At 44.1% G+C, this 27,839-nt stretch overlaps 1 protein-coding gene across 5 annotated transcripts in view; it reads right to left on the bottom strand.

Annotated features, from left to right (window-relative positions):
- The window catches only part of ABR (ABR activator of RhoGEF and GTPase), a 612,111-nt gene that overhangs the window by 159,528 nt on the left and 424,744 nt on the right, over positions 1-27,839 (bottom strand). For 4 of the 5 annotated variants that reach the window (XM_040338587.1, XM_040338588.1, XM_040338589.1 and 1 more), the window contains one exon: positions 24,063-24,123. In XM_040338587.1, coding sequence (XP_040194521.1) covers positions 24,063-24,123 — 61 coding nt within the window. Of the gene's footprint in view, positions 1-22,231; positions 22,380-24,062; positions 24,124-27,839 lie in introns of those variants that run through there. The other variant, XM_040338591.1, reaches the window with a different exon arrangement.

Genomic DNA, 27,839 nt, shown 5'->3' with positions numbered 1-27,839 from the left:
TTTGGGTACCATGATCATGAGAATGGAGGACTCTGGACCCTTTTGAGTTTGTGTTAAAACTACCCACCCGCCTACAAGCAGTGTTTGAAGTCTGTTGAGGTCAGAGTCGCTGCTTGGCACTTCAGGAGATAAAGTCCCTGGATGGGTATTAGCCACAAGCGATCCAGCTTGTGTTAGCTGGTAAGCGTGCACTCTATGTGGTGGCGGACACACTTTGCATGTTGGTGTGAATTTGTTTTCTACATGAGGATGACTTCAAACACTCAATGTTTGCCTATTGCCTATAGAAATACCCCTATTGACATTTTTGTTTATGTTTCTGACCTTTTTCTTGGAACTCAACAACCTTAGTGTTGACACACATATTGTTTTACGTCACCGTTGATACAATTTGTCACTTATTAGTTTTGGTTTTGAGGGCAGCTCTCAATATAAAAGTATAAACCAGTACTAATGTAACTACACATATTTTGTGTTTGCCGCTCACAGCATCCACATGTTTATCAGATAAAGTGATTTGCCTGATGTGGTCTTGTGATGGTGGTTAAAGCCAGCTACATTAGGGCAGAAGGAGAATGAGTGCTTTTATCCAGAGTACAAACATTCCTGACTAGATTGTAAAGATCTTTGCATGGATTTGCATCTCCAGACATGGGACCACACACACCGTGGGATGGTCACAGATCAGGTGCACTGCACATACTGCCTGGAACAAACACCACCTAATTGTGGGGTCATTGAGTGCGAGATGACAGAAAAAAAATATCATTTGTATAAACAGGGCCAGAAAATATGAGACGATTTGATACATGGGAACGGTGGCCACTCCAGGCCAATTCCATCTCTGTACCCATCCTCCTTATAGCACGTCTTCCTATTTTACTCCCTGCTGGTCTGGTTTCACCTTCCTTCCATTTGAAAAGCACATAGGAAGAAGAATGGCACTACGGGGGACCCATACATTTGGTACAGAACAGTAGGTCTACAGATAGCACAGCAAAAAATAAATAAAGCAGTTGCTATGATACAAACACAAAGCAACTGGCTCCTCTATAAAAAGTGCATACCTGAAGAGCACTGGAGATACAAGAAAACTATTGCTATTTGATTTCTCAGATATTACCATAGTCCTTTTTCCCAGAAGCTCTATTAAGTATGTGTTATTTATGACTCGTCACTGTGTTTCAAAACCAGACTTCTGCCTGCAGAGAACGCACCTTGCGGTGACCCTATCCCTGCTCTTTTCACAGCAGAAGTACAAGTGAATCTTACATATACTGTATGTTAATGTTTATTTTTACATTTATTTTACTCAGCGAAAGGAATATTTCTATAGCACTGAGCACCTAATATTTTAGGACCAGAAGAGTGTAAATATTAGAGCGGTATTATATCAGGTCCATTATATCTAAACAATATCATTAAATAAATGACTAGGATATAGTCATTAAATATTGCAACTCAAGTGCTGTTAAAAAAAAAAAAAAAAAAAAAAAACTTTACTCTGTATATATTAAGGGGTTGTAAGTGCCGGTTCACACTAACGGGATCCAATTTGTGTCACCCAAAGGCGCGCAACATGAGAGCCGTCTTAATGCACGCTACTGAAGTCTCTCCGACTTTAGAAAAGTTTCCTGTACTACTTCAAGGCGACTTGTACCCATAGATTTCAATGGAAGTCGCCTCCAAAGTCGGATCAGTGTATTAACTGAAGCAACTTTACAGGAAGAGAAAATTGTTTTCTCAGGCAAACCCCTCCGTCCCACAGAGCTGATTATTGTTTGATTGGCCACTGGCAAAGTTGCCTGTCCTAGAGGCGACTCGAAGTTGCCTCGCAAAGTCACGCCGACTTTCATGTCGCTGTAGTGTGAACCGGCACTAAGGCCCATTTCACACTGGGGCGGGAGGCGCGGTGGCGGTATAGCGCGCAAAAAATAGCGGCGGAATTGCCGCGGTATTCGCCCGCTAGCGGTGCGGTATTAAGCCCCGCTAGCGGCCGCTAAAGGGTTAATACCGCCCACAATGCGCCTCTGCAGAGGCACATTACGGGCGGTATTACCGCGGTTTCCCATTGTTTTAAATGGGAAGGAGCGGTATACACGCCGCTCCTCTCACCGCTCCAAAGATGCTGCTGGCAGGAGATTTTTTTTCTCTCCCGCCAGCGCATCGCCTCAGTGTGAAAGCCCTCGGGCTTTCACATTGAGTATGCAGTGCAGGAGTTTTTCAGGTGGTATAGCAGCGCTATTTTTAGCGATGTACCGTCTGAAAAACTCCTCGGTGTGAAAGGGGTCTAAAGGTTTGTTTTTTTATTTCTAAATAGGTTCCTTTAAGCTAGTGCATTGTTGGTTCACTTACCTTTTCCTTCCATTTCCCTTCTAGATATTTGTTTTCTTTGTCTGAATTTTCCACTTCCTGTTCCTCATCAGTAAGTGTTCACAGCACCTCCCCGCAGGGATGCAGTCCTAAGGGAGGGGCGAGCACGCTGACTAACCCCCAGCCAGAACGGCTCGGATGATGGGGGAAAGCTTACTGAGGAGGAACAGGAAGTGAGAAATTCAGACAAAGAAAAAAAAAACATTTAGAAGGGAAAATAGAAGGAAAAGGTAAGTGAACCAACAATGCACTAGCTTAGAGGAACCTATTTAGAAAATAAAAAACAAACCTTTACAACCCTTCAAAGGAGATCTATGATCACAGCATACACTTCCATTTTACATCATCAGTTCTGCAGGCTCTGAAAAAATGTATTACACAGCAGTGCCTGCCTACAATCAGGGCTTATTTTCTTAGACAATGTGTAAGAACTCAGTCACCCCCTACCCACACCCCAGTACTGCCCTTTTAGAATTTACAGCATGAAGTATCATTTTGGGGTGCTAAATAATTTGTATGGAATTTAATAACAAGAATAGTGGGAAAGCAGATACCCAGCAGCCAGCATCAACAGACCCTCCAGCAGCCAGCATCAACGGACCCTCCAGCAGCCAGCATCAACGGACCCTCCAGCAGCCAGCATCAACGGACCCTCCAGCAGCCAGCATCAACGGACCCTCCAGCAGCCAGCATCAACGGACCCTCCAGCAGCCAGCATCAACGGACCCTCCAGCAGCCAGCATCAACGGACCCTCCAGCAGCCAGCATCAACGGACCCTCCAGCAGCCAGCATCAACGGACCCTCCAGCAGCCAGCATCAACGGACCCTCCAGCAGCCAGCATCAACGGACCCTCCAGCAGCCAGCATCAACGGACCCTCCAGCAGCCAGCATCAACGGACCCTCCAGCAGCCAGCATCAACGGACCCTCCAGCAGCCAGCATCAACGGACCCTCCAGCAGCCAGCATCAACGGACCCTCCAGCAGCCAGCATCAACGGACCCTCCAGCAGCCAGCATCAACGGACCCTCCAGCAGCCAGCATCAACGCACCCTCCAGCAGCCAGCATCAACGGACCCTCCAGCAGCCAGCATCAACGGACCCTCCAGCAGCCAGCATCAACGGACCCTCCAGCAGCCAGCATCAACGGACCCTCCAGCAGCCAGCATCAACAGACCCTCCAGCAGCCAGCATCAACAGACCCTCCAGCAGCCAGCATCAACAGACCCTCCAGCAGCCAGCATCAACAGACCCTCCAGCAGCCAGCATCAACAGACCCTCCAGCAGCCAGCATCAACAGACCCTCCAGCAGCCAGCATCAACAGACCCTCCAGCAGCCAGCATCAACAGACCCTCCAGCAGCCAGCATCAACAGACCCTCCAGCAGCCAGCATCAACAGACCCTCCAGCAGCCAGCATCAACAGACCCTCCAGCAGCCAGCATCAACAGACCCTCCAGCAGCCAGCATCAACAGACCCTCCAGCAGCCAGCATCAACAGACCCTCCAGCAGCCAGCATCAACAGACCCTCCAGCAGCCAGCATCAACAGACCCTCCAGCAGCCAGCATCAACAGACCCTCCAGCAGCCAGCATCAACAGACCCTCCAGCAGCCAGCATCAACAGACCCTCCAGCAGCCAGCATCAACAGACCCTCCAGCAGCCAGCATCAACAGACCCTCCAGCAGCCAGCATCAACAGACCCTCCAGCAGCCAGCATCAACAGACCCTCCAGCAGCCAGCATCAACAGACCCTCCAGCAGCCAGCATCAACAGACCCTCCAGCAGCCAGCATCAACAGAATCTCCAGCAGCCAGCATCAACAGAATCTCCAGCAGCCAGCATCAACAGAATCTCCAGCAGCCAGCATCAACAGAATCTCCAGCAGTCAGCATCAACAGACCCTACAGCAGCCAGCATCAACAGACCCTACAGCTGCCAGCATCAACAGACCCTACAGCTGCCAGCAATAGACCGCTCCCTCAACAGCAGATCTCTACAAGCATAACTGACCCCCCTCCCAATATAAGACCCACCCCTACAAACAATAGGTCTATCAGCAACAACAGACTCCCCTGCAAAAATAGATCCCCTCCAGCTAGAAAAGATCCCCCAGAAGCCAGCATGAACAGACACAGCAGCACACCCCAACACACCTCGCCATTACACACAATTAGTGATGGACCCAGATAGCAAGCAATTAAGATGCATGTTTGAAAATGACTTGCTAAGCTATTGCTAGACTTACCAGGCTTCACACATTGTTGCACAATTGCAGCCAGTACATATTGTATGACTCCAGATCAACTTTCTTTGCAAACATTCTACAAGTCTGCTGCAAGTTCTGGTTCAATTATGTTGTGCAGTAGTCATCCCACCACAGGAGCCACTGTGACGTGCAGAGCTCTTGCTGTAGACTCCGCACTGCAACTTTGCTCTTGCTAGAGACTGGACACGCAAATTTGCTACAAATTGGAAAAGTGTCAGCTAGAGCTTCAAGTGCTCTGAAAGTGTACGACTTGCCAATGAAAATGTGCAGCAAGTTAACAGACTTACAATTCAGCACTGCCACAAATTTGTAAAACGTTATCCTTGCTATCTGGGAAGGTGCAGGAACGGTGTTCCCCCACAAATCCCACTGAAATAGGTTTATAAACTTGTTCATATTAATAGGCATAGGCTAGTAATAGTTTAAATACATTGGGGTTGATTTACTAAAACTGGAGAGTGCAACATCTGCTGCAGGCATGCATGGTAGGCAATCAAGTTTCTTTATTTTTTATTTTTATGTTTTTTTAAGTGTATTTTGTGGGTGTACTCGAGAGAGGAGCCGGACTGCAGGAGTTGGGAGTAGGCAGGCCTCCCCCAGAGGCAATCTGCCACCTTTCTCCATGCCCCGGGTGGCAATGGCGGGTGTGTGAGGGGGTCCTCCCACATAGCCCGCCCTACCTGCTCCGCTTTGAAGCCCAACGGGGCAGAGGGACTCCCTATAAGGGAGTGAGAGGATCTAGCCCGCTCAACCAGCCCCGTTAGTCCTTCGCCTCTCTTTTTAGAGACCGCGTGGCCAAAGTGCGTGCATGTTAACCCAATTTTGAGTGCGTGTAAGTGTGGTGGTTTTTGTGGGAGGGGGGTGGGTGTACTAAGCGCAGGCTTACCTCGCATAGCACACCCACCGGGAGCCGGGCCTAGACCACCAAACTCAATTCACATGTAGCCGAGACCTAGCTGCAGAGGTGAATGGCTTGTCAGCGCAGTGCCAATCGCGTTGAGCCACCGCAGCTCCCCGGCAATCAAGTTTCTAACTTCAGCTTGTTCAATTAAGCTTTGACAAAAAAAAATGGAAGCGGAGATGTTTTTTTGCAGAGCTGCACCAGATTTTGCACTCTCCAGTTTTAGCAAATCTTCCCCAAAGTGAAAATGAATATATGACACTACATTTTGACTATAGATACGTTTTAAGATAATTATAAAGGTTTAATGATTTTAAAAAAAATTAAATAAAAATTCTACACCCTTCTTTACAAAACATTTAGTATTTCCATTGCTGCAATTCCCATCACACTTCTTTGCCAGGCAGTGTGGAAGATGGCACTTTCCCAATGCTGTCCTACAGTTTCTGGCAAATGTAAGTCTTAGTGGGATCCAGAAAGTTTTGTTTGTAATCCATAAGACCTCTTAACAGAACACTCCAATATAAACCACAGAACATTTCTCCCAATGGTACACAACTTGTAACCACAAGCAATCTGCAATTCTTATAAATGGAGAGAATAGCAACAGTATTTGCAAAAAATGTTCAAGATAAGCACAACGGTAGACCTTTGCAGTAATGTACTAATGATACAAAATGCGTTCTGAAAAGTAGATGACATCGACAAGCAGTGTGGTACAGGTAAGCCAAGGATTCCACAGAGCAAGGTCTCAAAATGAGGACATATCAGACCTCTCAGCTGAAGAGCTATCAGTATGTGCCCTCGTATGCAAATCCAGTGTTTTACACATGCAGTTTTTGGGAGAGATTTTGATAAAACCGTAAGTTCTAACGTATAAACGACTGACTTTAAAGTGTTGCTAAACCCAGAACCTGCATTCACTATATCTGGTCTCCCACAATACACAGAACATGGAAATGCAATTTTAGTACTAAATACAAACTGCTAAATGCCTTTTCTCTTAAGCAGTATGTCATATATTCTATCAGTGTCCAGTTAAAGCTTGTAGGAGGAGTTTTCATTCTCCTCTGACTGTCCTGTGAGGCTGCTGGACCAATGACCCTCTGTCTGGACAGTGCTGATTGGCCATGTGCTGATCACATGCACCCTCCCATGTAAAAAATAAAAAAAAACCTTTAGAAACAAACACTAAAACTGAGCATGTGCAGAGTGCCCCCAATGCTCTGTTCTACAAGCAGATGGATTTGGGGGCAGTGGAAGAAGGGGAGGATCAAAGAAGACAGGTTCAAACAGCCTTTTTACACAATAAGGTTTCACAGCGAGTAGAAAAAGCATGCTTTAGTGCATATACAGACTTGATTTTTACTGTTGTGGGTTTAGTAACACTTTAATATTACGTGTGAGGCTGAAACGGAACAGGTGGCTCAGAAAATCCCAAAGTATATGGCTGAGGAGCCGCTAGCATTTGTCCTGAAATGTCAAATCCACACTCACTTGCAATCATGTAGGGGTAAGCCTGTACACATGCTTGGTTTTAACAACGGTAAATAGTCAGCCGAGAAAACCGAGGGGAATGCCGAGAACCCGGCAGGAAAACTGCCATGGAGCTTTGCCTGGGAATCCCGGCCGTGTGTATGCTCCATCAGCACTGCCTCGCAGTGTTTCCCATAGAAAAGTAGTAGTTCTGGCGGAGAAAAAAAAACGCTGGGAATACCAACGGGAAAATAGAGAGCAGGTTCTCCATTTTCCTGACGATTCCTAGCTATTTTCCTGTCGGGAAAACTGCGAGGAAGCATACACACGTCTTTTTTTTTCGGCCAAAAGCTCTCTTGGCAGGAAAACCGGTCATGTGTACGGGGCTGTAGACTCCAGTTATTCGCAGGATGATGGTAATTCACAACGGCAAGTCCCATGAGTACGTCAATGCGTTTGCCACGTGTGGAAACATCTGAAGTGGATTCCGTTGGTAGATATGTCCAACGTATAAATCCATACAGTAGCAATGCAGTTCAAATATGTTGCATCTCACACAGGCCATAACTGGTGCAAAAGTTACATAGTTTATGATTTCAGAAAAATTGTTTGATTTCACCCGAACAGTGATACAGAGCATAATAGAGGGCTTGGCTCCCAGGGTACCCTGTTAAAACATTTATTAGTCTCCAGGAATAGGATTTTTATCTCTTTTGATAAACTTTTAGAATGGCACCACACATCTAATCAGACTAGCTTGCCACACACAGTACAATCTTATAGTGCCAACCTCTTTTTTTCAGTGGACATAAAATGTTGTAGTAGAAAAATCAAGAAAAAAAAACAATCCTTTCAACAATTATCCAATAATTGGATGATTATCTAATCAGATTCTTTTGCTGGCAAAACCTGCAAATGTTGCCCTGGGCAGGAGTTGACTAATGAAGCCAGTATTGCAAGGAAAAAATGCTAACCACTCAGCTATCGGGCTGCCCCTTAAAGTGATTGTAAAGAATATTTTTTTAAATAAAAAACATGTCATACTTACCTCCTCTGTGTAGTTGTTTTGCACAGAGCAGCCTCGATCCTCCTCTTCTTTGGTCCCTCTTCGCTACTCCTGGCCCCTCTCCTCCTGTCGAGTGCCTCACAGCAAGCAGCTTGCTATGGGAGAACTCAAGCTGAGTCACCGCTCCATGTGTCCATTCAGACACTGAGCCCCGACACGGCCCTGCCCCCTCTCTCTCCCGATAGGCTAACTGACTGACAGCCGCAGGACCCCATGGCATCACTGCTGTGTCTCAGCCAATCATGAAGAGAGTCCTGGATGACCATGACACTCATGGACATCGCTGGAGAAAGATGGGGCTCAGGTTAGTAATTAGGGGGTGCAGGGAATCCAGCGATGTCTGCACCCCAGCCGATGTTTCAATCGGCTCTCAGGTGCTGCTGCCGCTGCCATTCATGGTAAGGGAAACGCCTTCTGAATGGCCCGGCAGTGTTCTCTGAATGGCCCAGCGGCGGGGGAAAGAAGGAGGGGGCCAAACTTCCAAGTGATCTCACAGCAGCAAGATCGGAGGGAAGTGGGGACAGGTACTTCTCAAGATCAGGCTGTTGGAATATCACAGACACTGGAGAAAAAAGGGAGACTCCCTTTTTTCTCCAGTGTCTGATATTCCAACAGCCTTGTGGTGACTGAGGAGACACCAGAGAGCACAGCGGTCTGTCTAGAGACCAGGAGAGGAGAGGTGACACTGTGACAGAACCTATTGGAGTTGGTGGCTATTGTGGACCTGGGGGAACCTGTCCGGCATTCCTGAGGAGTGGCTGGGCTATAGCCAATCGCTTGTATTGCTTGCCCTCTGGTAAGCGGCTTTATATTCTGGTGGAGGGTTCACTCAAACTGTCTACATGTCACTTGGTGGTGTTGACCGTAGGATTTCTTTGCAGAGAATTAACCCATTGGTTCCTATGCCTATCATCTAAGGGATATAGATATATTTTTTATGGACTGCTACAAGTGATCCATGTACCTTCATATGGACTTTCATTATAGTACACTCTCAGAGTTTACAACTATTTTTGTTTGAGTATTGTGGCGCGGCTTTTTGTTTCTATATTGCTATTTGTGTATCACACGTCAGCTGCTGCCTTGTGTGATACACAAATAGTGTATCACACAAGTGTGTTAATTAGTGGACTTAGTAGTGCAGTTCTTTGTTTTTCCTATCTATATGGCGCTCACTGCACCCACTAAGCACCCAGATTGGGGCAGGTACAATAAGGAATGCTCATGATTACAGTATCTGACCAGTACTTTAACCATTGCAGGAATAAACATTTACTTCCTCCTTCTCCTACCAACATTGAGGATGGCCTGCCATACAGAATAGCAAAGATGAAGTTAAGAGAAAGTTTTTACAGCTTTTGATAGAAAGCCTTCACAGGGTCACATCAGCCCGTCAAACCAGTGAAGAATTGGGCCATCAATGGGCACTGCAATTGACTATCATAACATCAAAAATTGCTACCCCCCAGTAAGAATTACTATTAAAGCTACATTGCAATACAATAAAGAGCATATTTACTATACTGATAATGCTCTCCAGAAACTATAATAATGCTAAAGCCATAATTTTTTCTTGAATTTAAAGTGGAACTTCAGGCAAAACAGGAAGTTCTGCCCTTCCTTCGCCTCCCCCTTTCATAGTTGGAGGAGTAGCAGGTACTTAGTTTTGACAGGTACCTTCTCCCACTTCTGCTTGGCTTGGGCGTTCCGAGCTGAAGTTCACTTCCGCCCTTACCTCGACCTTCCGGGACACATCGCAGGTCCCAGAAGGCTGCAGGACCATTCACACTGCACAGCATACTGGGAAGCCAGCTGTGAAGGTGCAAGGAGTCACAGCCGGCTGTCCACAGCTAACATGCTGCCACCGTGGACACTAATGCCGGCGAAGAACCAGCCAATGGCGCTGGATCTCTGGCTAGGGGAGTTTCTGCTAAAAGTCAGCAGCTACCGTTTTTGCAGAACTGACTAAAGCTTCTCTAAGTTTTGGATACTTTTTCTCCTGGCAGACTAAAAAGGCCTCTCAGTAGGCCTTTGAGGAGGAATGAAGAAGCTTGCCAATCATTTTGTGCAACCTGTGTAGAAAGGACATGAATATTTTATTTCTGAATGCCTAGAGGAGTGAACAATTAGATTGAAGAAAAACTGAAATGGGTGGAGTTTGAAGGCCTTGGGTTGCAAGAATAACAGTCTAGGGCAGTGTTTCCCAACTCCAGTCCTCAAGGCACACCAACAGGTCATGTTTTCAGGCTTTTCATTATTTTGCACGGGTGATTTGATCAGTTTCACTGCCTTAGTAATTACCACAGCCGTTTCATCTGAGGGAAATCCTGAAAACATGACCTGTTGGTGTGCCTTGAGGACTGGAGTTGGGAAACACTGGTCTAGGGGCCAGATTCTCAGAAGAGTTACGCCGGAGTATCTACTGATACACCGGCGTAATTCGAATTTCCCACCGGCGTATCATTGTTTTGTATTCACAAAACAAGATACGACGGATTTAGGCTAGGATCCGACTGGTGTAAATCACTTACACCGTCGGATCCTAAATGCAATACAACGCCGACCGCTAGGTGGCGTTTACGTTCAGGTCTCATTTGTTTATGCAAATGAGCCTGATACGCCGATTCCCGAACGAATTCGCGTCGCATAGTCGTCGTTTGCGTAAGCGTAAGGTTACCTCCGCTATATGAGGGGTAACCTTACGCCAGTCCGCCGTATGCCATGTTAAGTATGGCGTCGGGTCCGCGTCTTTTCCCGTCGGGTACGTCGTTTTCCTAAGTCGTTCTTGAATAAGACTTTACATCAATGACGCACACGTCGGCGTCATTGACGTTTTCCGTCGAGAACTGGAGCATGCGCACTGGGCTATTTTAAGCCCGGCGCATGCGCAGTTCGATCGGCACGGGGGCACGCTTAATTTAAATACAAGCCGCCCCTTGGAATTACGTGGGGATACGCCGGGCCAATTACACTACGCCGCCGCAAATTACGGAGCAAGTGTTTGGGGAATACAGCACTTGCTCCTGTAAGTTGGGGCGGCGTAGTGTAAATAGCTTACGCGGGCCCTAGGTTTTTAGTGTTCCTGGGATTAATAGCTCTTAGATAATAGGGCAGTGTGGTCTATACAAGAGAGTCTCTTGAATGAAAAATAAAAGTTCTATATAGGTAAGCTGATGCCCCCGTGCCTCCATTTTACAGAAGTGTACACTACTCTGTACAGCCTCTACTAACACGTGTATATAGAACAATTAAACAGTTTATTAGAATATAAATCAGGTTAATTATATAAAACACAGGAATTTCACAAGAAAATACAACATAACTTCTTGTCTAAGAACCAAAAATGACTCATCATCCGTGTTAATCCCAAAATCTGAATGAATCACTGAGCTTATCATCTATAAATGAATGGAGCAGATAAAAGGTTAAAGCGTTAAGCAGGGCTCATGTAAACAGACAAGCCTTTTCTTATTCTTTATTGCCTGAGCGCATCTTGCTTTTATTTTTTACAGCGAGTCAAACACAATGCTATTCGTGCTCCAGTGTACAAGCCACTATCGCTTAACGTCAGCATTAGCTTTGTCTATGAAAGACCTGGAGTGCAGTGCTGAAAAGGCAGCAGCCATTCTAAGCTGAGAGCAAACAAAACACAAGAAAACAACAAATATCAAATGTATTTACATGCGCAAGTAATAATGAAATTTAAAAAACAATGAAGAAGTGTGCCATTGTAGTGTCACATTCCGCTCCCTATCACAGATTGCTCCGGTAGTGACATTTTGTCGCCGCCATCTTGTTACACCCCACACTCCTGCACAGTAATGATTGAGTGAGAAGGGGGCAAGCGGACATCTTGTTACACCCACCGGAGTTTTAGATTTCAGTTATTTTCAACACAAAACAGAGCTTGTATGCCTAAATACAGTATTTGTAAATCCGGACCGTTAAATTTTAAAAGCAGCAGCAAACCTGCTGATCTTACATGGTTGCTAATGTGACAGAACACCTCTGATTTTCACATTTAACATGTAAACAGTCCGTCGGATTTCAAAATACTGTAATTAAGCATATAAGCTCTGTTTTGTGTTGAAAATAACTGTGAAATTTAAAACTCCGGTGGGTGTAACAAGATGTCCGCTTGCTCCCTTCTCACTCAATCATTACTGTGCAGGAGTGTGGGGTGTAGAAAGATGGCGGCGACGGAACGTCACTTCCGGAGCAATCTGTGATAGGGAGACAGCGGAGACATGTCTGCTGACATCCGACCCGCCCCGTTAAAAACAGACTTATGGGGGCCACGTCCCCATCCGTCCATGCGGATCGGGTAAGATCTGATGAAAACGGACATGCTGTTTTCATCAGATCGCTCCATAGGAGGACAGCGGTGCCCGACAAGCCGCTCAGTGAGCAGAGAGGAGCTTGTCATCCGTCGGCTCAGCGGAGATCAGCTGACGGGAGCAGGCGGACTCCCTTTGCGACCGAGTCCGCCTGTGTGAATGAGGCCTTAAAATACATATACAGAAATATTTTACTTATAAAAAAGTAATCTACAAACACCTGGGACTTAACTGCATTTGTTGTTTGTAGGGCAGCATAACAGAGAAAGGCAACACATTCTGGGGCCTGCAACTCTGATGTCCAAGCCACCAGTTGACTGTTTACAATACTAGGGGACATAACCATGCATTACCATTACGATGCAAGTGATACCCATCAGCCTTATTACCTAACCTAAGACCTCCTCCAGTCAATCATCTTACAGAACAGAAAAATTTGACCTAATTGGATTGCCTGTTGGCAATGTGGTTTGCACTCTTTCTGGATACAGTGAACAAGGCGGAGTTTAATTAATTTGACCACCTCAAATTGAAAAAAAAAAAGAAAAACATACAAAAGCAGAAGTCTGGCAATCAATGACTCTGCATAATAAAAAAACACAATAACAAGCCATCATAGTAAAAAAAAAGTGTTGGTTTGCAGTGGTGTATCTAAATCCAACTCTACCAGCGGGTTTGTGGAGGCATCTTGCAGGGCACAGTGGCTGTATAGGAGCAACTACAACAATGGCCCTTTAAATGACAGGCTCATCTGTCAATGCGCGCATCCCAGAGCGTTTTAAGGTGTCATTTACAAGCTATTTTTACTGAAATATAATATGCATTTTTTTTGTTTCCATTAGTACATTTGATCCTAACATTCTCAAGGTTATATATTTCTGGCATCTTTAAGCTCTTCCATCTAATGTATACAATGAAAAAAAAAAAAAAATGCTTTGAAGAACAAATTGAAAGCAAGTATAGCGGCTATTTATAATAAACGTTTTTTCTCTTGTATATAGAGGTCAAGCAAATTTTGAAACACAATCAAAACATATTTTCACAGTTGAAAGATTTTTCCTGGATAAGAAAAAAAAAAAACGATACGACTCGTAAAAACGACTTTGTAAAATACTCGTACTTTTAGTCACCTATGGTTTCCAATCTTATGGGGCACCAGACAAGGTTGCCATTCATTATCTGTCTTTTTTGCACTTGCCATCGAACCTCTGACCCAACTTATTAGGAGCTCACCAGATATCTCTGGAATAACCGTTGGAAGGCATTTAGTATTAATTGAGCCTTTTAGTGGATGACATCATTCTGACACCCACCAATCCTCTCGTCTCATTACCCAACTGACAAGAACTCCACACAAGTTTTGGATCTTTATCAGGTTTGCACGTTAAGCTTAGAAAATCCAAGGCCTTCAGTATCTCACTCCCTGCCTCCCTATGTAGCTTTCTTCAGCATTTTCCATACCACTGGGGCGTACACCAAACTTCCTTACCTGGGCATAAACCTGACAAGCACCTTGTGGCCAATTATCTACCTCTTCTCTCCAAACCTTAACTTCTTCTTGCACGTGGGCTAATTATACCGTTTCATGGCTGGTCCACATTGCAGCTGTAACAATGACCTACTTACCTAAAGGATTTTATTTATTTAGAGTCTTGCCAATGCAAATACCCCCCCCCCCCCATTACCAATGAAATCCAAAACCAGTTAATGCGTTTTATATGGCGCAATCGCAAACCTTGAATATCAAAGCAAGTACTGTTCCAAACCCTATCCTATGGTTTAGGAGTCCCAAATTTTCTGTGATATTTTCAGGCAATTAATAAAATCTGAGAGAGGATGGAAGTAGGAATGGCGCTAACTTTTAAAGTGGAGTGCTGATGTGGTACTTAATAGTGAAAAACGCAGCGACATATAATCAAATACAGGTAAATTGGCGCATTTTAATAAAACCTCGTTTTGAAATCCTAGTACGGAAAGTAAAGGAAAATGCTGGTGATATCCAAAATGTGTGTGTAGGCAAGTGGGAAACAAACAAATGGCAGTCCCCAGGGCAGCATGAAGTGGGCAGCACGAAGTGTCAATTACACCCCCCTAATGGTTTTCTAGATTACATGTCGAGCCATATTGTACAACTTCAGCAGATAGTAAATATTTGAATATTCATGTAAAACCCAAATCAATTTTTCTGAGTAGATTTGGTACCATGTCTCACTGTACACAGTTTTCCTAATCAAATCATGTTTTAAGAATCGTTTGCAAAATTCTATACCCCGGAGACCCTGCCAGTAATGGCTCTTTCTATTGCAAGTTGGAAACGCTAAGCTGCTGCCTTGCAATTAGCAGCAATGTTGTCAGTTTGTCATATAAACCGCTTCAGTTTGCCTATCAGGTCTACAGGAGGCATGCACAGACCTGATATGCAGCCCTAAAACCAACTGAAGTAGCATACATAGCAGGATGACAACTAAATTAGCAACTTTTCCATTTTAAATCTTTTAAGGCACACAGGAAGATCCCAGTCAGCTTCTTCTTGTATCCCTGTTACAAATGTCTCTTCACTTCCTGTGCCACCAAGTAAGGTACTGTATTTATTGGCGTATAACGCTCACTTTTTTACCCTGAAAATAGAGGGTAAACTGTGCCTGCGTGTTATACACAGGGGGCTGTGGAAAGCTTTTTTCCTGAAACGTCCCTCTTAAATTTGGGGTGCGCGTTACATGCCTGTGCGTGTTATACGCCAATAAATATGGTAAATACTTCTGGTTGGTTCTTCTGTTAGAAGCAGGACCTATTGGAGGGCAGTAAGAGAAGAGTTGTAATGAGAGATAGAAGCAATGCCATAGTAACTATGTGGTCTTTACATTTGGACCACAAAACTTGTACTTGTAAGCTTTAGGAACTACTTTCCAAACATTGTGACCCAATCGTACTCTGTCTTTTTTGAAGATGAAATCATTCTCTGATAAAATGTGTTGTATGCAGCGAGATAGGTGCTGTGTGGTAGACGTGTCATGTGCTACATTAATACTGATGTAAGTGCAATTTTAAGTTAACAAACAAGCTTTGTGGGTAGTTACACTATCACAAGCTTCCTTTTTATTTGGTGTCTCACATGAACCTGTTGTCCAGATAATGGAGAGTGGAAGATATAACTGCTTAGAGGGTGTGACACATATCCCCTCAAGACACACAGACTCTGGGAACTGTGTATATGCCATATTAGAAATAGTGACCGATTCATACTGTTGGGACCAGCGGCGGTGCGTCCATAGTGGGCGCCACCCCCTCTCTCCCCTGCGCCATCAGGTGTACAATACATAGAGATTCATGCAATGCATGAATCTCTATGTGTTGTCACCGCTGCTGCCCACTATTCAGATGGCCGGCCCCCTGGTGAGCATCGGCCATCTAAATAACAGCAGTTTGTTGCGGTTTGGAAGTGCCTATCAGAGCCAGCTGTTGGCTCTAATCGGATTCCAAATAGTTAACCATGGGACGCAGGGGGTATGCATTCCCTGGTTAACACTGACACTCGTCTCAGCCAATCAGGTTTACCAGGTCTGGTTACCGGTAACCTGATTGGCTGAAGTGACATCGAGGGCGGGACTTGGAGAAGACATCGAGGGAGGATGGCTGACCCGAGAAAGGTAAGTGCTGGGGGACGGGGGAAGCAATCTGGCGGCAATTGCTGGGCACAGTGGTGACAATTGCTGGGCACAGTGCAGTGGTGACAATTGCTGGGCACAGTGCAGTGGTGACAATTGCTGGGCACAGTGGCGACGTTTGATGGCACAGTGGCGACGTTTGATGGCACAGTGGCGACGTTTGATGGCACAGTGGCGACGTTTGATGGCACAGTGGCGACGTTTGATGGCACAGTGGCGACGTTTGATGGCACAGTGAGGCTGAAATTTATGTTTTTTTTTTGTTTATTTGCACCCCGCAAAAAATTTGAGCACAAACCGCCACTGGTTGGGACACATACTGTTAGATGTCATCAACTCCAGCCAACTGTCTGTCTTTTATAATGTAAATGAGTCTAGTATAACTTCTATGAGTCTTTCACCCATTGTTGTTTGTGCCAATTGACCCTGCTATTGTATGAAGGAGTTCAGTGTTGATATGTATGATAATGTGTATTGTAGTTAGGGAGTCACATCGGCTGCTTTAAGGGATTAGTTAATTAGCTCATGTTAATTTATGTTTCTGATTACAGGTGTTTTGTTAGAGTAATATGAGCCGAAGGTAGGAACCTCCTCCTCTTTAACTGTAAATAAGACTTGTATTCTGGTTCTGATAAACAGTCCATGTTCAGCAATCAAAAGAGTACCGTCTTGTTTTGTGCTTGTGAGCGGTTGGAATATCTGATATCTATATTCAGACTGGGAGGAAGTGGTATATGACAAAAGCACTCAAGCAGAGTGTGGGATGTTTCGTTACAGAGGGTGTCTTTAAATATTACTACCTTGAAGTGATAAAGCCCTGTCATTTGCACACAGTGGTGCTGGAAGAAATGCATACATTGGATTCCTCTGAAGTAAATACTGGTGTAGTGTGGTAATTATTTTCCTGTTGTAAAGAATACGCTCATTTCACTTTCACATGGAGCTTGTTGTATGCCTGCTTTAAGCAACTTTTATAAGTGCAATTCTATTGTATTTTAACATAAATAAATAAATTCTGCTACACGAGTGGCGGCTTGGCACCTCTTTCTCCCCTTCCTTTTATTCTGTTGCAGCTTTGGGGTTCCCAGCCCATCCAAAGAAGCAGCCCAACTCCAGCCAGCTGTGTCAGCAAGCGACTGTGCGCCAACTGATTATAACCCACACCTCCGGTGTTCTACATATACACACACGCATATATCTTTGTCATTATATTTCACTGATTATCAGCATTATTTGCGGTGTACCTACTCTCATCTGATGTCATACAGTCCCTCATACACCATTCAATCTGATTACTTAAGATCATCCCTTGATTGTAACAAGCAACAATTGTAGCGCTGAGTGTTGGTAGTTTCACGCCTGAGCATAGCATATTCTTGGTGATTTTGAAGCTTTTTTGCATGTGTATCAAGCTTTAGGAGTTTGTCTCATAGGTTGAGCAAAGGGGGAGAAGAGCAAGCGCGGGAGTGACGTAATCGTGGCTCCGGCCACTCACAGCGTAAGAGCCGCGAACCTGGAAGAATCCCAGAGGGAACATGTTGGCTCCCTCGGCATGGACCGGGATCAGATGCCGAGGCCTTGTTCTAAGGTGATTATTTCATAATGAGCTAGTATGCGCTGCATACTAGCTCATTATGCCTTTGCAACTGAGCATAGAAGTTTGTACAGGGACAATTAAAAAAAAAAATGGGATTCTGTGTAGTCAGGCATATGGAAATGAGCAAAAAAACGCTCAGGTGTAAATAGGGGCCAACGCTTCAACCGCTATACCATCCAATCACTACTAATTATAATCAGATCTGTTGTGTTCCCAGAAACACCAGGCATGAAAAGGAGTATCGCTCTCCTTAAGTCCACAGTCACATCGGGCCAATTTGATGTGTCAAATCACCGGCTATTACCGACAATGTCCGAATCAGTGCATCGCCGACTTTGCAGGGCTGCACCGATTCCCAAAAGTAGTTCCTGTACTACTTTTGGCAACTTCAGGGGCAATTTGAATAGACATCTCTGCATAAACCCGCACAGATGTCCCTCAAATCACCCCCCGAAGTTGGACTGCATTGCCGGTTTGAAATCGTGCGCATTCAGCTGAACGCTCACAATTTCAAACCTGCCCTCAATGTGATCCTAGGCCAAATGTCTGATGGGAACTGGTTTTGGACATTCCTACAAACCTTATTTATCAAATTGTGATGGAAGGCTCTTTTTACATAACTCTTCAAGATTTACCAGCGCATTATGAATGGATGTATGTAATGATAATTTCCAATGTTAGGAAAATATTAACCAAAATTTAGAAGAAGCTCAATTTATTAATTTCCCAATCACTTTGCGATTCAGTGATGTACCCTAAAAAAAAAAAAACTGCACATTGGATAGTTAAAGGAACACCATTTAAGAGAGGAGCATGGAGGCTGCCACTGATGAACTCTCTTTTGGGAAAGCTTTTTCTTAGGCTGATGTAGATACTTTGTTTTAAATGATGCCTGTGTAGCGACCTGGAACAAGTATAGAAATAAGGGGGTCTGACACTAACATTTAAATCATGCTTTTTCTGGATCTGTGATTTAAAGTAAGATGTCAGATAGCTAGAATTTTTTCACAAGGAGACCAGCAATGGCAGCCTTCTTACTTCCCATTAAACACATAAAGGGTCAAGTGGCAATGTTACACGCCTAACATTTTTTGCCACAGTTAATTTTTATAATTCTCCTTGGCACATTTCTAGTGTGGTGTACACCAAGTGCCTTTTCCAAAGAGATGAACAATCATGCCTGAGAAACGTATACCCCCCATATCAATTTAAAAGAGAAGGTATGTTATTCGAAGGCCAAGCAAAAACGTGTTTAAAGAAATATGTGAAGTATTTTAACCACTTGCCGACCTCCTCATGTAAATATACGTCAGCAGAATGGCACGGACAGGCACATGCACGTACCCGTACGTCCTCTGCTTGACGTGGGTCCGATCGGGACCCCCCCAGTACATGCGGAGGTCGGTAAGCCTCGGGGAGCGATCCGGGACGACGGCGCGGCTATTCGTTTATAGCCGCTCCGTCGCGATCGCTCCCCGGAGCTGAAGAATGGGGAGAGCCATATGTAAACACGGCTTCCCCGTGGCGGCACATCGATCGAGTGATCCCTTATATAAGGGAGACTCGATCGATGATGTCAGTCCTACAGCCACACCCCCCATAAGTTGTAAACACACACCAAGTGAACACTAAATGTTACAGCGCCCCCTGTGTTTAACTCCCAAACTGCAACTGTCATTTTCACAATAAAGAATGCAATTTAAATGTATTTTTTGCTGTGAAAATGACAATGGTCCCAAAAATGTGTCAAAATTGTCCGTAGTGTCCGCCATAATGTTGCAGTCACGAAAAAAATAATCGCTGATTGCCGCCATTAGTAGTAAAAAAAATAAAAATGCAATAAAACTATCCCCTATTTTGTAAACGCTATAAATTTTGCGCAAACCAACCGTTTTTTTTTACCAAAAATAGGTAGAAGAATACGTATCGGCCTAAACTGAGGAAAAAAAAATGTTATATATGTTTTTGGGGGATATTTATTATAGCAAAAAGTAAAAAATATTGCACTCTATTTTTGTTTATAGCACAAAAACTAAAAACCGCAGATGTGATCAAATACCACCAAAAGAAAGCTCTATTTGTGGGGAAAAAAGGACGCCAATTTTGTTTGGGAGCCACGTCGCACGACCGCGCAATTGTCTGTTAAAGCGACGCAGTCCCGAACTGTAAAAACACCTTGGGTCTTTAGGCAGCATATTGGTCCGGGGCTTAAGTGGTTAAAGGGCCACATTGGGTAACTGTTGCTTGAGATAAGGGACCCCCTGCTTGATGCTGAAACACTGTATATTGCTGATGAAGTAGTTACTTGTGGATGACATCATACACTGTGGTCCTCTAGCACTCAGAAACTCTTAGGTTGAGTACCGAATGAATTACGGCTGGGTTTCTTCCATATGGAACAGTTAAAAAAAAAAAATGAGAATTTGTGTTTTATAACTACATGATGATTCCAACTTCCACACTGATCAGCACATTTAATAAAACTTGACGCCGAGGTGTCACATGAGCTAGAAGCAGCATCTCTACTTGTCATAACAATCCACTCTCGCTCTTTTACTGCTACACAAGGTGAAAGAAGAATTTTTATGAATAGCTCAAAAAAAGTTCAGCCGCACGTGTCTATACAGCGATTGGGTGAGCGCTCAGAGCGCAGAACACACCTTTTAGCACAGCTATTAAAAAAAATGGGTAGCTGCACATTCGTCAATATTATAAAATAATTTCTAGGAAAATTTGACTTCATCAGTGAATGCAAGATCATGATTTCTAAAGTTGTATCTGGTGGCATAAATCCTTGTATATCTAGTAATGACATTTATGGAATATAAATGATTTATTCTCATTAAAACGGTGATTATCAAAAAATAAGAATATCCAGGTTTATCTTATTATGAAACAGAGGGATTTGATTATATTTTATAAATCTAAAAGAGATGAAAATGAACAGTGACAAGACAACAGTTTAAACCACTGGGAATGCGTGAGCAAATAAGAGTCCATGTACAATGGCGGAATGTCCACACTGCCAGTTTTTTCACACTGTGAACTTGTATAAATCCACATACATTTTTTTCCGGGACTGGAGAGACCTGTAAAGCCTCGTACACACGATCAGTCCATCCGATGAGAACGGTCTGATGGACCGTTGTCATCGGTTAACCCATAAGGCTGACTGATGGTCCGTCGCGCCTACACACCATAGGTTAAAAAAACGATCGTGTCAGAACGCGGTGACGTAAAACACAACGACGTGCTGAAAAAAACGAAGTTCAATGCTTCCAAGCATGCGTCGACTTGATTCTGAGCATGCGTGGATTTTTAACCGATGGTTGTGCCTACTAACTTTTGTTTTTTTCCCATCGGTTAGGAATCCATCGGTTAAATTTAAAGCAAGTTGGCTTTTTTTAACCGATGGTTAAATAACCTATGGTGCAAACATACGATCGGTTTTGACCGATGAAAACTGTGCATCAGACCGTTGTCCTCTGGTTAACCTATCGTGTGTACGAGGCCTTACACTTTACTGCAGAATTATAATTTATTTTTATTAAAAAAAGTCAGTTGTTGATTATATGGAACCATGAAAACAATCCACAACTGCAAGATACTGGCCTCCCATTTCAGATGAAGCCCAAGACATTGAATTCTGCAATTTTTTTTTCAAAAACGACCACAAAAAAGGCTAATCTGTAACCTGCACAAGGTCATGAGAACATCATATATACGTTGCTAGGATATAGACAAGGACCTCCTGGGTCACAGCTTATTGGCTTAGCCATGACAGCAAACAGTCACCTAGGTCTATTGTTCATCCAGTGACCTGAATGCATCAGTCTGCAGTGTGTCTGACCCTCCCCGAAACTAGGATCCAGCCATACAGGAAGCTCCTGATGCCTGCCTGGAAATCAGAGTTCTGCCGTCAGGAACGCCCCTCTCTACAAAGGCAGACTTTACGGCAATGAGACTTTTTACTAAACCTCAATGTACAAATCGTTATCATTGAAAGAATTCCATCCAGCTAGTAGACTTGACTTGTCTTTTTACAGAAGAGACACATGGCTGAACACGTACAAAGCCATCTCATAACTCCATTCACCTATTCTGTCGCTCACTCTAAGAACAGAGAATGAATACAATTTGTTTTTTCACAAAGCACAATCTACAACTAGCATATGACAAAGAGCGGAGCAGCTGGAGACGAAAGGCAAGGACGTGACAATTGAAGACAGGCTGAAAGCACCGACATGAAAAGAGAAGAGAAGCTCTGTGCACTGAAGCTTACAGTTCAAAAAGCAACACACACATTGCCTTCTCCTAAAACAGAAACAATCTGGCTAAATGCTTTCCAGCAACGAGAGGAAAGCAAAACAGTGACAGATGAGCTGCCGGCTACAATGAATGGAACACAAGTTCCTATGGTCAATGCAATGTCCAAGGCAACTACTATCAGTGATCATGCATTATTATATCCACAAATTCTGACTTTTAGCTGGAAGAAGAAGCATGCACACTCACACCTACAACATGCAGAAGATAAGATCCATTTTACCATAGGTGCAATTACAGCAAAGCCGAAAAATCAAGAGAATTTCCATCGCCCCAGCATCTGGCCATGTCTTGTCCCACTCCCCATCACCAGCCGGCACAAGCCAATCTGCTGGCTTCAGCACAGCAGCAGTCACCTAACATGCAAGCTGACATATACACAGAGACATGCACTCCATGCAATGAGGAGGGGGTGGGAAGGACTGAGCAGGAGGAGCCAGGCAGAGAGGAGTGTTCAAGGTGGACAGCGTTGGCATTTTAAAGAGAAAATTAGTGAAGATAGTGTGCCCCCTCCCCACATTTCTCAGCGCTGCAACAAAAGCTTTTTCCCCAATGTACGAGAACCAATAGCAACAGCAGCGGAGATCTATGATGAAAGAAACCTTCACGTCCACTGTTGAATCAATGATGGCTTAAAGAATTAACCATTTTGCTGGGAAGGATAAAGCGGGTTATAGAATACTAGGATACAAGGATAATAATGCTGGACATTCATTAGATGCTTTTTATCAATCATGATATCAGATTTAAGCATTATCTCTGTATGCACTAAACTGGTAGTGTATGGTCAAGGGCCCATTCAGAAGATCATGTTACCCCAACGCTCTTTATTGCACAGGGTATAGGTGCACTGTGTTTCCATTCATTTACAATGGCACCCCCAGAAATGCGATAATGCACTTGTGCCACAGGCCACCGCCACACACATGCACTGTTGCAATAAAGGTACTCTTTTTTTTTTTTGTTTTTAGATGCACTTGCAACCCATTCAAAATTAAATAGATGGAGCTACAGGGATGGTGCAACGGGAACGATACCCATGCAGTAGCTTTGGCGGTGCGCTTGCGGGACGTTAGGAAAAGTCCTGCAAGCTGCATCTTTGGGGCGGCTTGGGAGCGATATTGAAATTAATGAGCAGCGCTTTGAAAGCGCCGCAAAAATGGGACCCTTTTCTTTTAAAAGGTCACATTGTCACATGACCTTAAAAAATTTGCCCCACTAGTGCCCAAAAAGGCCCGCTAAAACACTGCAAAAATGACTGGCGCTTTAGCGGTGCTGCAGTGCAAAAGGGGTCTTAGTAATTTACTAAGCCATGGAGCAACTGCACTTGCAGAGTGCACAGTCTATTTGTCTTTAGTAAATCAACCCCAGTGACTACTAGAGCCCCATAATCCTCTTATTTGTTAGACACCCAGAGCCCATAGGTAAATTCTACAGTGAAGATTGGAAAACAAGAACAAATAAATTTAATATAGGGGCTACTACAGACTGTATCAGTCATATATAGCATTTTATCTTTTTTTTTTTTTTTTAATATTGAAGAACAGCATCATTTCCACAGGGACCAATCAGATATTAGTTTTCAGCCTATAAGCATATTCAAGGTAATGAATTGTACATTTTACTATAGCACTTTTTGGCTGCTATGAATTATGTCAGAATGTTACTTGACCCGTGCAATTATTTAAGACCAAAGAGTAAATTAAATCCTGCTAGGTATATAACTGGCTATAAAAAATGGGAGAGAACTCTAGAATGAACCCTCCTTAGGCAGTGAAAGGGTGCTTGTACTAGCCTGGGAAGCCATTGTAGTTATTACTAGGAAGGACTCTATTATCCAACGCTCACAAAATCACATAGCTAGAAAATGCTAAAGTGACCTTGAAAAATACGTATTTATGACAACAGCTTGGGATAGCCCAAGCTAAACAGCAGATGTTCGTATATCTATACACAGAGTGAGAAATGGTGATCACAGGATAAAATAATAAAGCAAGAGCAATAGGCTGGAAAATACAGACGTGATATCAAACAGGTAGTGGAGTGATCAGTACCTTCCATGGTAACAGACGTTGGCTGCTCCTTCGAATCCTTTGGTCCTTTCACCTTCAGATCCTGAAAAAGAAAGCCAAACTCAGAGAAAGCAAAAAACATTCCCTTGAAGTAACTTTAATCCAAAAACATTGCACATTTATATGACAATACTTTGCACTGAACCAGAAGAAGATTAAAATGTCTATGGTTTCCTCAGTAAGAAGTACAAGTTCTAGAAATCCTCCAACTAATGCAATATTCATATACTGTATATACTATATATTAAAGGTCTGAATAGCCATAAGTTCAGGATGTATTAGCATTGTCCCAGGATGGATGGATGCAATGGAGGTGTCCACAGATGATGTGCCTCCATTAACCGAACAGTATTATACATAGCACTCATTTTCACTGTGTCAACAAATTATCAGCTGAACGCAGAAATACTTGCGAAATGTCACAGAATGACTTGGACAGTTGTCAACTTTTTCTTATTTCATATAGCGTAGAGAAGGGCAAAACACTTGTCAGTTTTTATTTTGCTGTCTGTGTCCCATTCGGGTGATCTCCTTTACCTAAATAAATGATAGGTAATCTCTTCAATGGGGGAATCCCCTCTAAGACAGTTGATACTAGAACAAGTGTTTCCATTGCCTCTCTTCAAAATGGTGGTGTTGTCATTGGTCACCAGGACAAACAGAGAGAGTGGATTTCCTGGACAGCAAGAAATAAGACACATTCGAACTATTCTAGCCAAAACTAAAACTAAAAAGTTATAGCGTTTGTGAATTTGTGGAAACAGAAATATCATATTCTTTTTAATGTGGAAAAATGTCTGCCTGGTTTACAGAGTTTGCAAACCTTAAACAAGACAACTTAAAGGCACATGGGGAAGAATTAAAATGTAGAATCTGCATAACAAAGCCCCTGGACCTGACGGTCTTTCGTACCTCTACTATAAGACTTTTCTGCCACTTCTTCTCCCCTACATCACTCCTCTGTTTAACGCCTTTATGACCAACTCGCCTATCCCGAGAGACATGCAGACCTCCTTCCTTATGTTGATTCCCAAACCGGGAAAAGACCATACCCTGTGTTCTAATTACAGACGAATTGCGCTCCTCAACGCAGGCTTAAAAATCTTTACCAAGCTATTGGCAAATAGGCTGAACAACTTCATGCCATCACTTATCCACAAGGACCAGGTTGGGTTTATCCCCCTCCGCCAGGCAGGGGATAACACCAGGCGAGTTATCGACCTTGTGGAGGTGGCACCCAGGACTGGGACCGAGGCATTGCTTCTCAGCCTGGATGCGGAAAAGGCCTTTGATAGGCTAGGCTGGCCTTTCCTGTTTGCGCCCCTCTGACGTGTTGGCATGAAGGGCCCATTTATATTCGCCCCTCTCGGCCCTAGTTAGGACCCAATTTGCCTCCCCCCCCGTTTTTCCTATCACCAACGGGACCCGTCAGGGCTGCCCGCTAACCCCTCTTCTCTACGCCCTCTGTATTGAGCCCTTGGCAGCGCATATGAGACAAAATCCGAACATCCGTGGCATTCCAGTCCGTACTAGGGACTTTAAGATCTCCCTATTTGCGGACGATGTTCTGCTCACCTCAAGTCTCCCTCCTGAATTTGCATGTAGAGTTAGAACGCTATAGCGCACTTTCTGGGTAAAAAATTAATAACTCTAAGACGGAAGCCCTCCCCCTCAATTTACCTCATCGGACATTATCTGCCCTCTCCCAATCCTTCAGTTATGCGTGGAAGACCTCTGCCTTAAAGTACCTTGGTGTTTACCTTACACCTTCCTATGACACTCTTTATAAGGCCAATTTCCCCCAACTGTACTCCTCCATTAGGGCTTCTCTGGCCAAATGGAAAAATCTGAAGCGATCCATATTTGGTCGCTTAGCGACCATTAAGATGGCGATCCTACCTAAGCTTCTCTATCTTTTTGAAACACTCCCCATCCCTATCCCAGCTGCGCACTTTAGAGCCATTCAGGGCGATTTGATAAACTTTTTCTGGAATTATAAGAGGCACCGGATAGCTAGATCAGTCCTATATGCCCCTCGTGATCAGGGCGGCCTCGCTTTTCCCAACGTTGCCAAATATTACTTAGCTGCTCAGCTGCGCCCTGTAGCCACTTGGTGTACCCTCCATGCCTATAATCGATGGACACAAGTTGAGAAAATGTGGCTGGCCCCTACCCGCCCTAACTCCATGCTGTGGAGTTCTGACATATCGCTCAGTACATCACAATTGCTAGGCCCAATGACGCTATTGTGAACGCTGTGGCGGCGCCCTAAAATGCAATATCCCCTCACCTCCACTGCCTCGTTGGTCACCTCCTTTTTGTTTACGCCCAATATCCCAGACAGCTTGACCTCGCAGATGTCCCACTTTTGGATGGATAGGGCTCTATTTCGCTTCGGTCAATTGGTGGATACTAGAACCAGAACTTTGCGGTCTTTTCAAGACTTAAAAGATGCTTTTGATTTACCCAAACAGGCTTTTTTTAGTTACTTACAAATCCGTAATTTTGCTCAATCTCTAGTAACGAACCTCCAATTCTCCCCTCTAACCGAGTTTGAAAGAATCTGTTTGGAAGGCTCCTCCCCTAAAGGTATGATCTTGCGCATCTATCAGCTCCTAAATATGAACATGTCGTTAACTGGGCCCCAGCATGCGCAAGTGGGAGCAGGCCTTGGGTGAGAAAATACCTCTACAGGCATGGAAGCTTATATGGTCGCAGGCCTCTAAGAGCTCCATCTGTACACTCTATAAAGAGAATCAATATAAAATTGTGTTTCACTGGTACCAAACTCAAGACCTGCTCCACTCCATTTATCCTTCAGCTGATCGCCGTTGTTGGCACTGTTCTGACGGGGTGGGAACGCTATATCATACCTTTTGGACTTGCTCTTTGATTGTTCCTTATTGGCGGACAGTGCACTCCCTACTCCACTCCATCTTCGGTTCCTGGGTGCCGTTTTGCCCTAAACTTTTCCTCCTGGGCCTCCCACCTCCCTCTTTTTCCAAATCTTCTAGAAAACTCTTGGCACAGGTCCTCACGACCGCACAGTGTTTGGTTGCCTTGAAATGGAAAAAGAAGGAACCTCCCTCCTTGTTTGAACTGCACTCTAGAATCAGGGACGTCAAGAGGATGGAGTACATGACGGCATCCCTGAATAACACTCTCGATTCTCACAACCGGGTATGGGAACTATGGAATGTGCTGGAGGCTCCGATCGCATGATCAACCCCGTTTTGGGGGGGCACAGCTTGGTTGGGATCTCCGGGCTGCGGGGGGGGGGGGGGGGGGGGTCCCGGGCGGGTGGTTGTCCTATCTACTCTTTACCTCTCTACTCCTCTTCCTTTCTCCTGACTTCTTTTAACTTCTATACTATACCCCTTTCTCCTCTGTTCGCTAAAACACACTCTGGCAGGCAGGGTATTGTGATGGTAAAGGCTCTTGGCCCTTTGTTCACTTAAATTAATCTTGCTTTGTACTGTCTTTAGTAGTTTGTCCTTCTTATTTTGCCCCAGTTTTATAGCCGGCAATGCTGTTTGTCCTGCCAAGTGCTGACTTTTTGCAATGATTTATGTCCTTTTATGTTTTTTTGTTCTTTTTTTTCCTTTTTTGTCTGGAAAATTTTGAAAATCAATAAAATGTAAGTTTAAAAAAAAAAAAAAAAAAAATTGAATCTGCATGTAGTCAGCCGAGTAGGTCCACCCAAAAGAAAAGAACTGATCAATTTCCATGAAATTATTATACAGGATTTATATAGGGCCA

This window comes from Rana temporaria, chromosome 2 (assembly GCF_905171775.1).
Source record: "Rana temporaria chromosome 2, aRanTem1.1, whole genome shotgun sequence".
NCBI classification, from domain to species: Eukaryota; Metazoa; Chordata; class Amphibia; order Anura; family Ranidae; genus Rana; species Rana temporaria.
Note: the sequence above shows the minus strand (reverse complement) of the source record. Positions and strands in the feature narration are given on the sequence as shown.